The 12,029-nt window shown below is 51.2% G+C and overlaps 1 protein-coding gene and 1 long non-coding RNA gene across 5 annotated transcripts in view; both read left to right on the forward strand.

The window, feature by feature from the left end:
• The window catches only part of SMARCD3 (SWI/SNF related, matrix associated, actin dependent regulator of chromatin, subfamily d, member 3), a 72,266-nt gene extending 68,194 nt beyond the window's left edge, over positions 1-4,072 (forward strand). For all 4 annotated transcript variants that reach the window (XM_039389934.1, XM_027730486.2, XM_027730483.2 and 1 more), the window contains one exon: positions 74-4,072. In XM_039389934.1, coding sequence (XP_039245868.1) covers positions 74-127 — 54 coding nt within the window. In that variant the 3' untranslated portion in view covers positions 128-4,072. The remainder of the gene's footprint in view (positions 1-73) is intronic.
• A 5,601-nt stretch (positions 4,073-9,673) lies between these two features.
• Positions 9,674-11,429, forward strand: LOC113992813. Its single transcript, XR_005566694.1, has 3 exons — positions 9,674-9,707; positions 10,074-10,197; positions 11,324-11,429. It is a non-coding gene; the product is annotated as an uncharacterized LOC113992813 (long non-coding RNA).
• Positions 11,430-12,029: the final 600 nt, after the last annotated feature.

Raw genomic sequence — 12,029 nt, forward strand, 5'->3', positions numbered from 1 at the left:
CACACTGCTGGCTTATAAATGCATCTTCTGCCGCTGAACAATTGAATCTGCTGAACTGTACTTTTTCTTTCAGATCCAGCAGCGCCGACAGGAATTGGAACAATCTCTGGGAGTGCGTAACACATAAGTCCTGCTCACAAGATCCCATTGGCATCATGACCACCAAACCAGTGGACTTTTCAGTGTTACTAGCTCACTGTTACACACGGACCTGCTTCCTGACTGGATGGGAATGTACTGTCAACACACCAGTCAGAACACCAGCTTTAGAGTGACCCTTGAAAATCTTGCCCATGGCAGGTGTCTCAAACCATCCCGGGCCAGAGGCAGCACCATACAAGTGTCAGTGTGAAAGAAGACTAAAGGTTCATTCATCAACGTGCATTGTTACGTTTTAGTGGAAAGTTCAGACACTATACAGCAAATCCTAATGGGCTAAGGCACTGATGGGGAGGTTGAGACAGGTGTTCTAGGAGATGACGGATTTAGAGAAATAAAGGCAGTTCTCATTCTACGGTACCCAAGAGTCTCAAATAGTAACTTATCTGGAATTAAACAAGATAGTCTTTCTTATAGCTGTGGAATGTTTTATACTCCTGAAGAGAGTTTTTATTCCAGCTGGACCAGTGAAAAAAGCTATCTCACCATCTGAAAGAACAAACAAGGAGGATTTTCATTCTGGAATGTGGAGCCTCTCTCAAAGAAAGACATACAGTCGGGACATCTCTTCTGCAGATGCAATTCCTTCCTCTTCCCCTTGTCTTGGCAGTAAAAGCTAGACTGTGTCACATATCACTAGATGGGTATGATCAATGTCCTTTACCAAGAGGATCATCCCTGGAGTAAGAGCTTCTTAGGCATCCTTAATATCAGTGGTAATAGCAACAAATGAGGTATTCTGAGAAAATGAAAATAACATAAAGGTGCTTTACTTGAACACAGCAGATATTAACAATGAGCATATGTGTAAAGTATCAGATTTCTTAAATGTTTCTCTGTGTGTGCCTGCGGGATTCATCACAGAAAAAAACTTCCTAATTGTTGGTGCAGATTCCAAGAAACTTAATTTCATGTAACATGGTAGTTTTTTCTTCAAGATGTTAACAGAGTCCCTGGATTGGTCTCACATTTTGATCATAGGTGAACTGCCTCTTACTATGAATTATTTAGTTCCCCTGTACATGATATGTGCTGGTTATGTGGCATGCTCTTGAGTTATAAAGCACTATCAGCCTTAAATAGCACAAAGAACATAGCCCTTGGAAATCATCTTCTTTGTAAATGTAAATTCAGACTACGGGAATTTATAGCACGTTTACTTGGAAGCAGGGACATCTTCCTTAAATCCTTTCCCTCCTCATTTTTTGTAGTGCACAGATCACAGTTGTGATTAATGGCCCAACGTGAATTCTAGTCCAAAAGGCAGCTGCCAAAATATAACTGTCCATTTGATGTGGCACTCAAAATCCTCTTCTAGGTTACTCCTTTTCACCTCCTTTCTTCATTTCCTCGGAAAGAGAATCAAATTCACATGTGGTATGGAAGGAAGGCAGCTCTTCTGAATAATGCATTTTTCTGTAGTATTGCCTTTCCTCTTCTGCTACCTTTGCCAATTTCTTTCTTAACTTAAAAGTTTCTTCTGTCCAGTCACAGAAGAGATAGTGTTCTACCCCTTTATTTAATATCTTTGCTTTCACATTAATAGTGCCATAGCTTTTACTCTCCATTGTGTTCGGAGATGTCTTGGAATATTTACTTTTGATTGGAGTCATGTGAGGGCAATACTGTCACAAAAAAACGTTGGTGTGAGAAAAAGGATGGCTTTACCTCTTTTCCTGAGGCCTTTCACTGGGGATGACTTCATTTGGAACTCTTTTTTGTGTTAAAACCTCTTTTCACAGTAAAATGTGAAATCCTGCAGTCTTAAACTGGTTATAGTGAGGTGCTGTGAGGCTGCCAGACAGTGATTGACTTGAAATCTTGCTTAATTTAGGATTCCACTAATTGGACTACAAGAAAGCATTATGAGGGAAAACAGTTGGTTTCATCTGCTATTGTGCTTCCATATTTGTTCCACTGCTGTGTCAGTTGTGTGCACGCTGCCCAGTGTATAAAACTGTTTTCTGTATGTGGCAAACAGAGCAGCTGCATTCAGGGGGTGTGTTCAGTCTGCAGGAATAGGAAGTGCAGAAAGGAAATGAGACTGAGATAGATGCCTGCAGGATGTCTGCCAGGGAATTCTGGGGTTTGAGAGCCTTCCCACTGAAGTGGCAAATATTTGTACAGAGAAATTTCAGTCATGTGCCACAGCTGGCAACATACTGGAGTCCAGCCTGCTTTTAGGGCCTCTCTGTAGAATTAATTGAATGGATCTGGTTCCAAGTCTCTTTCAGAGTAAATTACCAAAACTAATGTGGTGTTGCTGCCCTGTTCACAGCTGCATCGCTGAAAGCTGAATCTGTGTTCAGCAGCAGTGCTGTAATGAAGTGTGTGTGTGCATGAATCAGCCACTGCAGATGGCAATCCAGAATCTAAATTCTTACATCCCACTGTCTATAAAAAGACTGGTCACCAACAGTGAGTCTTAGGAATAGCTGTCAAGTGTCTTTCCTTTGGCTGAACTGGGGTTTGATATTTTGATGTCTTTTTCCCGTGTTCAGGAACAGCTCAGTTCTTTTACTGAAGAGGTACAGTGAGAAATTTTGTCCTCTGTTCCAGCAGTGCAGCTGGGAGCTTGCTTTTTTGCAAAACAAAGAGAAATTTTATTTGAAGAGAAATGATGGAGCTATACTGGAAGGAACTAGACTAGGTGCTGCTTGGGAGTACAAAAATGAAAGGTAGTGGCACTGAACAGGCAGGTAATTGTGGCAGACCGTGAATGAGAAATTCATTTGAAGTTCAGGATGGTTGTTGTTTTGTGTGTATAAAAGATGATAAGAAGATGTTTCAGGGTCTTATTGCCACAGTACAATACAAATTTATGCATCTTAAAACATTCTGTGCATAGAAGTAGTTCATGTATAGATGATAATATAGATTGTTAGAAAATAGAGCATCAAACTAGGAAAAGGTTCAACAAAATTCTGGAGTACTAGTAGAAAGGAAAAACATCTTGGAGCAGAAGTGTTGACATGGCAGGTTATAAACAGTCTTTTTAGTCCTTTGTGCTGTTGGCCATGAGTCAGGACTCATGTTTCGTAGAGATTAAAGGGGAAACAAATATTTGATTATGGAATAAAGAGAAAAATACAACAGTGGGAAAGGCAATAAAAAGATGGAGCAGGGTGCCACTGAAGTGCCAGTGAGACATAGCACAAAATAATGTGCAGAGTACTGTTGGAAATAGCACAGCCCATGTGAGTCGGTGTGTTCTGTGTGCATGTGTGTGTGTACAGGGAGAGAGCACGTGGGAGTGCCAGGCTCAGCTGGTGTGTAGCCTGGAAACGGGCATGCAGGACAGAACCAAAAGTTCTGCAGATAACTTTGAGACACACTGTCAAAACATTTTCCACTGTTATCAGCAGGGACTCAGTTGTTCAATGTAGCAGGTTGGTAGTTGTAGTGCAGACATTGTCTCAGCTGGCAGGTTTTTTAAACCACATTGTTTAGAATTTATCCTGTGGAAGCCGAGTGAAAATATTAGTGCATATATCAATATTGGTGCATATCCTAGGGCTCCTAATTTTGAGAAAATGCTAATCAGGTATTTGGGGTTTGTTGGCCTGGTTTTGTGTGGAGAACCCTTTTATGGCAGTGCAAAGGGATGAGGAGGAAAAGAAAGCTATTTTTTCCTAAAGAAAGAGGTCTCCTTTCTGTAACTGCTCTGTTGTTCAATAGGATGTATCTGTTCTGCCAGATCCTGTATGATCTTTTCCAATCTCACTGAAGAAAGGAACTCCATTTAAAAAATACAACAGTGGGTTTGTGACAGTGAGCAAATACGTGTATAAAGGATGAGGGGAACAGAGAGACTCCCTCTACTCTGTAGCCACCATGTCTTCATTGTATGATGCCGAGTGATTCGAGTGATTCGTAGAAAAGCTTTTAACAATAAATACTTTGTTTCTTTGTATCTCTTGCACTAACCTTATGTGTCTTAACAAAGACAGGTATTGGTTTCTTTCTGCCCCGATAATGATCTGAATGTTTGAATTTCTGCTCACTTGTGAATGCACACACAGACGCATACACACACAAGTGCACACGTGCAGGGGCAAACATCTTTTTTAATGGGACTTCACAAAGGTGAGAACTGTTTCTCTTTAGATCTTTCTTACGTGAATTCATTTCTTCACTGGATTCCACCTTCAGCCATTTCCATACTGAGTAAGTGAGAAATCCTTACCATTGGAGAGGTCTGGCTCCTCTCCTGTGCAGTTTAGAGCTAGAGCTTGGATGCCAAGACGTGTTGTATGAATTATACAGTTGCCACTGACACTCTGGTAGGAATTACATGGATACCACCTCAAAGAGCTTGTCCTTAGGTTCCGCTTAAATAAAAGAATCAAATGGGGTTTCTTCTACTATATGTCATTGTAGTTCCAGCTCAAGCTGGGAGCCTCTGAAGAGGGAACCTCCCTGCCTGTTGATTGTCACTGGATTTTATGGTCTCTATAGGTCGCTTGATATCCCAACGGCACAGTTCATCCAGTCCTGTTCATGGAGTTTGGAGTCTTCTGATTTGCTTCCGCATCCTCCAGGCACCCTTTCTGACTTTTTCTTGAGATGTTTCCTTATCTTTTGTAACAGAATATCCAGTAGTTAAAGTTTTACTTACGCTTCCTTATCTACCGTTTACATTTCCATAGATAAGGGTGAAAGAAAATTCACATGGCTTAAAGCTTCCTTTACTTTAGTCACTAATGCTAAGCTCTAGGACAAGTTAGTCTCTCGCTGCAGAGGAGCCTGGAGTAAGCTCTGCACACAGCAGCCTTCCGACAGAGTTACGAGCCAGCCGATAGTGTAAGAAATCTTTGCCAGGCTGAGCAAGCTGCAGTTCACCAGCTCACTGAACAGGGTTACGCCCCAAGGGTCCGGGCAGGGGACGGGGGTCCCGGGAGCGGGACCCGGGACGGCCGAGGACCCGCGGCAAGGATCGCCCGTGCACCTCCCGCGGCCGCGGTCCCGCGGGCTCCAAGCCCCGCCAATCCCGTCCCGAGGCAGCGCTCGGCTCGCCAATCCCGGCCCGCCTTTCTCGGCGCCGTCCAATCACGGCCCGCCTTTTCAATCCGGCCACGGTCCCGCAAGCTCTGCCCACTCGGCCATGGCGCGGCCCCTCCGCGCGGCCCCGCCCCCCCGTTCCCCTCAGGCGCTGCTGGGACCACGGAAGGGCGGTGGGAGCTCCACGGTCCCGTCCCGTCCGGGAGCTCTCCCGGGAGATGGGGAGGGAGGCGGGGAGCGGGCGGAAGCGGAGCAGCCCCTGGGAGCGGGGCCTGAGGGGACAGCGGGGTTCTTGGGGACGGGCAGGGCGGGAACGGGCAGGCGGGGATTGGCGGGGCCCGACGCTGCCGGGGGCTGGGATTGGCTGGGCTGGCACGAGGGGGGCGGGACTGTGTGGGCCACGGGCTATAAACGGAGTGGGCGGGACGGGACGACCGTCGGGGCAGTTCGGCGGCGGGGTTGGTCCGGTGCTGCGGTTGCGGGAGCCGGCCCGGGATCGGCGCGGCCGCTGGGCTGAGGAGCGGCGGTGAGCCAGGGTGGGACCCTCGCGGCTGCCGCTCCAGGGAGCGGTGGGGAGCCATGGGGCAGCACCGCCTCGGCTGCCGATCCAGGGGGAGCCGGGGTCGGTCCCCCACAGCTGCCGAGGCAGGGCGTTGGGCAGGCGGTGTCCCCGGCAGCTGTGCCGGCCAGCTTTGGTCAGTGCTCAGTGGGGGAGCAGCCCGTGCTCAGGAGTGCTCCCCCGAACCAGAAGGACTAGGATGCAGCCTCCCAGGAGGACTGATATGGAGAGTATTATTACAAAGAAAAGTAATAAAAGGTGTTTCATTCTGTTATCATTTTGTTTTACTTTTATTTTCATCTTTGACTACTTGATTGTTTGTTCTATTGTTTTGTTGCTTATAGTACTGTTCCTGTTGGGATGGGTGGGACAGCTCCTAGAGATATTTAAGTGAACCACAAAGATTGATTTGTGACCTTGTCAACAGCCCCGGGCTGCAGAGACACCCAGAAGCAGCTTTAGGCAGAGGCAGCAGAAAGCTGAGGACCTGGAACTCAGGCAGCAGAGCTGGTGGAGACATAAAGACGGTAGGGTTGTGGGCAAAACTAGAGTGGGGCTGGGTTAGGGAGCATGGACCTGGTATAAGTACTGCAGAGCTGGAGCTGGGATAAAAATAGTCAGGCTTGGCCTGGAATGTGGGCTTGAGAGCTGGAGTGAAAAACTCAGACCTTTAACAAAAGAAAGATGTTAGGGTTGGAACGTGCAGCAGCTTTACCGGGAGCTGAGAGAGCAGAGCTGGCAGAGAAATAAAGGTTGTGGGTCTGGGTATGGGATAGGGAGAGTGGTGCTCGGAAAGGGACTGTGAAGCAGGGATAGGAACCATGGTACTGGAGCAGAAATCACTGTAGGACAGAGACAGGGAGTGTGGCACTGTTGCTGAAATCCCTGTGTGGTTGGCATAGGAATTCTAAAGTGGTAAAGTGGACTGGGAGGCTGGGGCTGAAATCAGTATAGGGCTGGGATTGTGTCTCTGGAGCTGGGAGAGTGTATGGAGCTCGGGTAGGGACTGTGGCACCATCACTGAAATCCCTGTGTGGCTGGACTAGTGATTGATGGGTGGGAACGTGGATTGGGTGGGTAGGGCTGAAATCAGTATAGGGCTGGGATTGCGACTTTGGAGTTGGGATAGGAGTTATGGGGCTGGAGGAGCACCTGAGGGACTGGGACTGGGAGTGTGAGGGTGGAGCTGGAAAGTCGCAGAGCTGGAGCCAAGCTGAAGATCCTGCAGTGAGAACCTGGAGCAGCTTCCCGTGGCGGCGCTGGCAAGATGCAGAGCTACTGCTGAGAGAGCAGAGCTGGCAGTGCAATAAAGCTTGTGGGTCTGGAGCTGAAATCACTGAGGGGCTGGGATAGAGCTGAGGGCTAGAATATGGTCTGGATGCTTTGGTCAGGGACTGTTGGTTTTGAGTAGAAATTATTGTGGGATTGGGATTGTATTTTTGTGCACTCTGGGGAGTCTAGTAATTCTGTTGCAAGCCATTGGAGGGAACTGGGAGTACTGGGTAGAATCAGCTGTTCTATGGAGAAGGCCCAGGTGTGAACAATGAGGGGGAGGAGGGGCCAGGGCTGGGGCTGAGGCTCTTCGGCTGTTGTTCGGGCTCAGGATCTGGAGCAGGAGTTCTTAGACCGTGACTCAGGTGAGTCTGTTTGAATTTCACCTTTCCAGTCCCTTCCCGCTGTCCCCAGTCTCTCCTCAGTCCATTCCAGTTTCTCCTAAGTGCCCCAAACCCCATCCCAGTGCAGCCAGTGCCATCCCTGTTCCTTCCCCAGTGCCTCCACTCCTTCCCAATTGCCCCCACTGCACCCCAGTCCCATCCCACTCCGTCTCCAGTACCCTCAGTCCCATCCCAGTCCATCCCTAGTACCCTCAGTCCCAACCCAGCTCCCTGTGCAGTTCCCTCCAGAACCTTCCCAGTGCTCCCAGTCCTTCCAAATTTGCCTCAAACCCATTGCAGTCCCTCCCCAGTGCCCCCAGTCCAATCCCAGTCTATCCCTAGTGCCATTCCAAGTGCCCCCAGTTGCATCCCAGTCCCTCCCCAGTGCCCTCAGTGTTCCCGGTCCCACCCCAGTACCCTCAGTCTCATCCCAGTTCCCTCCCCAGTGATCCCACTCGCTCCCAAGTGCCCCCAGTGCAGCCCAGTCCCAACCCAGTGCCCCTGGTACCTCCCCAGTGCCCTCAGAAGCATCCTAGTTCTCTCAGTCCCATCCAAGTACCTCCAGTCCTTCCCCACTGCATCCAATGCTCCTAGTCCCTCCCAAGTGCATTTGAGTGCCATCATTAGTGCCCCCAGACCCATCCCAGTCCCTCCCCAGACCCATCCCAGTCCCTCCCCAGTCCCATCCCAGTCCCTCCTAAATGATTCCTAGTCCCTCCCCAGTGCTTCCAGTTGAATCCCAGTCCCTCCCCAGTCCCTTCCCAGTACATCTGCGCCCCATTCTAGTGACAGCAGTCCCATCCCAGTGGTCCCAGTCCCTCCTCTGAGATTCTCAGGCCCATCCCAGGCACGCTCTCCAGTCCCCTCCCCAGTCCTGTCACAGTCCCCTTGCAGTCCCCTCCCCAGTCCTCTCACAGTCCCCTTGCAGTCCCTTCCCAGTCCTATCCCAGTCCCTGCAGTCCCTTTCCCAGTGCTCCCAGTCCCATCCCTGTGCCCACCCAGCGCATCTCAGTCCCATCCCAGTGCCTGTAGTCCCACTGTCTGCAATCCCTCCCCAATGACCCCTGTCCCATCCCAGTTCCCCCAGTCCCTCCCCTGAGAATCCCATACCAGTGGATGGCAGTCCAGTGCCCCCACTCCCAGTCCAGTCCCCCGAGCCCCTCTCCATTGCCCTCAGTCCCATCCCCATCCCTCCGCACTGCCCCCAGTCCCTCCCAGTGCATCCCAGTCCTTTTCCCCGATGCAAGAGACACAGGGGGCATGAAATCCCAGGGCAGCTGCGCTGAGGTTCTACAATTCAGTTGTTCTAAATTAGGTAATTTTCTTAGTGAGCAATTTGAGTTGTTTGACAGCGCGGACTGCAGAAGGATTTTTCGGTAAACTGATTGTTTTTTAGTTTATTTTAAAGCTCTCTTAAAAACTCCACACCGGTGTGCGTTCGCTGCACCTGCCGTGGCGGCTGCAGGGAGAAGCAGCTGGAGGTGTTTGCTCTCTGCTCGTTCGCCACCTTCCCCTTGGTTCCCTGGGACTCCAGGGAATCCCAGCTCCCCTTGGCTTCGCCGGGGGCCTCGCGGCAGGGTTTCGAAGTGTGGCGCTGAGATTTTCTGGCCTGGGAACTGATGGCTGTTTCGGGGCACGTCTCACCGGGCAGTCTGTCTTTTAACGCTTGCCGGGGCAGGAGAATTGCGGCGGAAGAAAGCAAAGGAAGCCCAGAGCCTGGAGTAGGCAGGCCCGGGCCTCTGGTGAGCCCAGGCCTTGCTGCTCGGTGCCGATTGTGCCCGGGGCTTGTTCCTCACCGTTCGGTTCCAAATGAGAGGGGAGCAAGAGGCAGAACAGCCCGCTGCTGCTGCTGCTGCTGCTGCTGGGGCTGAACTGTCTGCAGTGCCCGGGGGCCGGGCAGGACTTGGCCCCGATGCCTGCATTGCTCTGCAGCGGCCAGGGAGGGGTCCCAAAAGTCATCCCCCGCCTGCTGTGCTGCACAGCAGGGGCTGGCTGGGCCGGTTCCCGGCCGGGGGAGCCCGGGGGAGGCCGTGCTGGGGCTGAGGGGCTGCTGCTCTCTGGGCCTCTCGGGGTTTGCCTTGGAATCCCAAAGCCTGTGCCTGCGCGGGGGGGAGGAGGCAAAGGTGATTGTAAATTGGTCTGTTGGGGAGTGTTTGGGGGCCGAGTTAATGCTCTTGGCTTGTTGTGTGTCAATTCCCAGCCTCGGTCAGGGCTTCCCGGGGAGCATTGCTGCTGCTGCTGCCGCTGCCGCCGGCGCCGGGAGAGAGAAATCCTTTGGGAAGCCGGGATAAAACCAGCAACTCTGTGAACTGCTCAGCTTTTCCTAGGGAAGGGTAGGTTTTCGGGAAGAAAGGCCCGTCCTCGCGAAAGGCGCCGCGGGTCTCGCAAGGGGGGGCGCGGCTGCGCGTTCCCGGCCGTGTCCGCCAGGCGGCGACTGCGAGGCAGCGCCCGGCGGTCGGGGCGGGCTGGGAAGCGGCGCCTGCGCAGAGCGAGGCGTTGGCCGGGCCGGGCCTGAAGCGTTCGGGGTCGCCGGGCAGGGCAGGGGCGGGGACCGGCCGGGGCGGGGGTTGGTGGTGTTGGGGGTAAGAGCAAGTTTTAGGGAAGAAACGCCTGTAGTGAGTAATCAGAAGAGAAGGGTGAAAGCCAAAAGCCTTTGACTTCCCCAGTGCACTTAATTTTCTCGTTCTCCTCTCTTTCAGGACAGGGAAAATCGTTGACTTGGGTCCAGCAATGCCATGTGTGTTGGGGTGTGAGCAGCCAAAGCAACAGGCTCCAGCCCCACCGACCGGTGCTGGGGGCACCTGGTGCTGCCCGTGGGGTGGGGTAAGTCAGAGGGACACGTTTCTCTCCTGGTTGTTGGCATTTGCTCCCTGGGCACTGGCTCTGTTTCCCACTGCAGGCTGGTCCTTGCCGTGCTGGGAAGGGTGGAGAGGAAGGGGCGAAGGGCTGGGTGAGCGTGGGGTCTTCGAGCTGTGGGGTTGGGCTGTGCTGAGTGGGGCAGGTGGGTCCCCGTTGGTGAGCCTGAGCCTTGGTTTGGGGGTTCAGGAGCCCGGGGGGCCGAGCTTTGCAGCTCTGCCAGGGCTGGGGCTGACACAGCGCTGGGGGAGAGCCTGTAGCTGGGCTGGGCCGTGGGACAGACGCAGGGGAGCTGGGGGAGGGTTTGGGACTCCCTGGAGGGAAAGAAGGGGTGGATGGGTTGGATGGAGCCATGGGCCTGTGCTCCTGGGAACACACTTGTCCAGGGCGCTGGGATCTGGGTCAAACTCTAGTTCCACTCGTGTCCAGGGGTGCAGGGTCTGAGGGATTGGACTTCCCTGGGGGTTTGCAGGAGACCAGGAGTGAGAGGAAACGCAGTGCCAGAGCAGGCTGTGTTTGCCTCTGAGGACAGAGAGCCTGTGGGCTGAGGTGAGATTGCTGTGAGTGTTGGGATGAGCATTGCAGGGAACGGGGAGCTTGGAATTCCAGGTGCTGATGGAACCATCGCCTTAGGTGTGTTTAGTTTGTGTCTGTGGGAGCTGGGATTTGGGCTGGAGAGCTGTTGCTGGGAACAAAGGGTGGAGAAAACCTGCTCCACGGATGTGTAAAGAAGGATGAAGTAGCAGGGAAGGGGAGTATTTCTATACAGTATCAATATTCTCCATGTGGGATGGAGCAGCGATGGGGGTGGTTGGGTTTGGCCTGGGCCGGTCAGGATCTGCCATAAACAACCCACCAGACCCTGAACCCTCACTGGACATGTCCAGCCTCTCAACAGAAACCCAAGTTGTTCATTAACTGTTACAGAGGAAAAATGATTGGTAATTGCTTCTGATCCGTGGAGAATCTCCTTTGGAATGATCAAGCAGAGAGCGTACCAAAGCAGGCAGAGCATTTCTTTTGGCTTTTTTTTTTTTTTTCTGGTTTGTCATTTTCTCTTTGGCTTCAATGCGTTTTGTGTGCTCCTGTTCAGGAAGCAGCATATATACCCTGATAAGCCCTGAATGTGCCAGGAGGTTTCAGCCGGGAGGAAAGGAGCTGTGGAAGAAAAGCAGCCTAAAAATAGCCAGCGGGGATCATCAGGTTTTCCAGCCAAGAAAAACAAGGAGATAGATGAGGGAATTGGGTTCCAATTCCTAATGATTTGGTGGGTGCAGGAATGATTTCTGTGTGTTTTCCAGTCCCTTTTGATTCCTGGGATGATTTTAAAATGATGGCTTTAGCAATCAACTAAATCGGAGATGTTGTTTCTGAGAGGAAATGGTGCCAAATAAATGCAGAGTTTTGGGTCAGTTTTGGGGATGATTTGGGTCAGTTTTTGGGGTCAGTTTGGGGTCATTGTTTGGGGTGATTTGGGTCAGTTTTGGGTCAGCTTTTGGGATGATTGGGGTCAGTTTTGGGTCAGCTTTTGGGATGATTGGGGTCAGTTTTTGGGGTCAGTTTTGGGTCAGCTTTTGGAGTGATTTGGGTCGGTTTTGGGTCAATTTTTGGGGAGCAGTGGGTGTTACTGGGGGTTGTTGAGGAGCACTGGGTGTTACTGGGGAGCACTGGGAGAGAAAATGAAAAATAAAGAGAATAAAAAATAAACGAAATAAAAAAGGAAATATAAAAAACAAAATAAAATTAAAAAAAAAAAGGCAAAAAACCTAAAAAGGAAATAAAATGAAAATGAAATAAAA

Source organism: Pipra filicauda, unplaced genomic scaffold (assembly GCF_003945595.2).
Source record: "Pipra filicauda isolate LSUMZ 115617 unplaced genomic scaffold, ASM394559v2 scaffold78_size3787270_pilon, whole genome shotgun sequence".
Classification (NCBI taxonomy): domain Eukaryota; kingdom Metazoa; phylum Chordata; class Aves; order Passeriformes; family Pipridae; genus Pipra; species Pipra filicauda.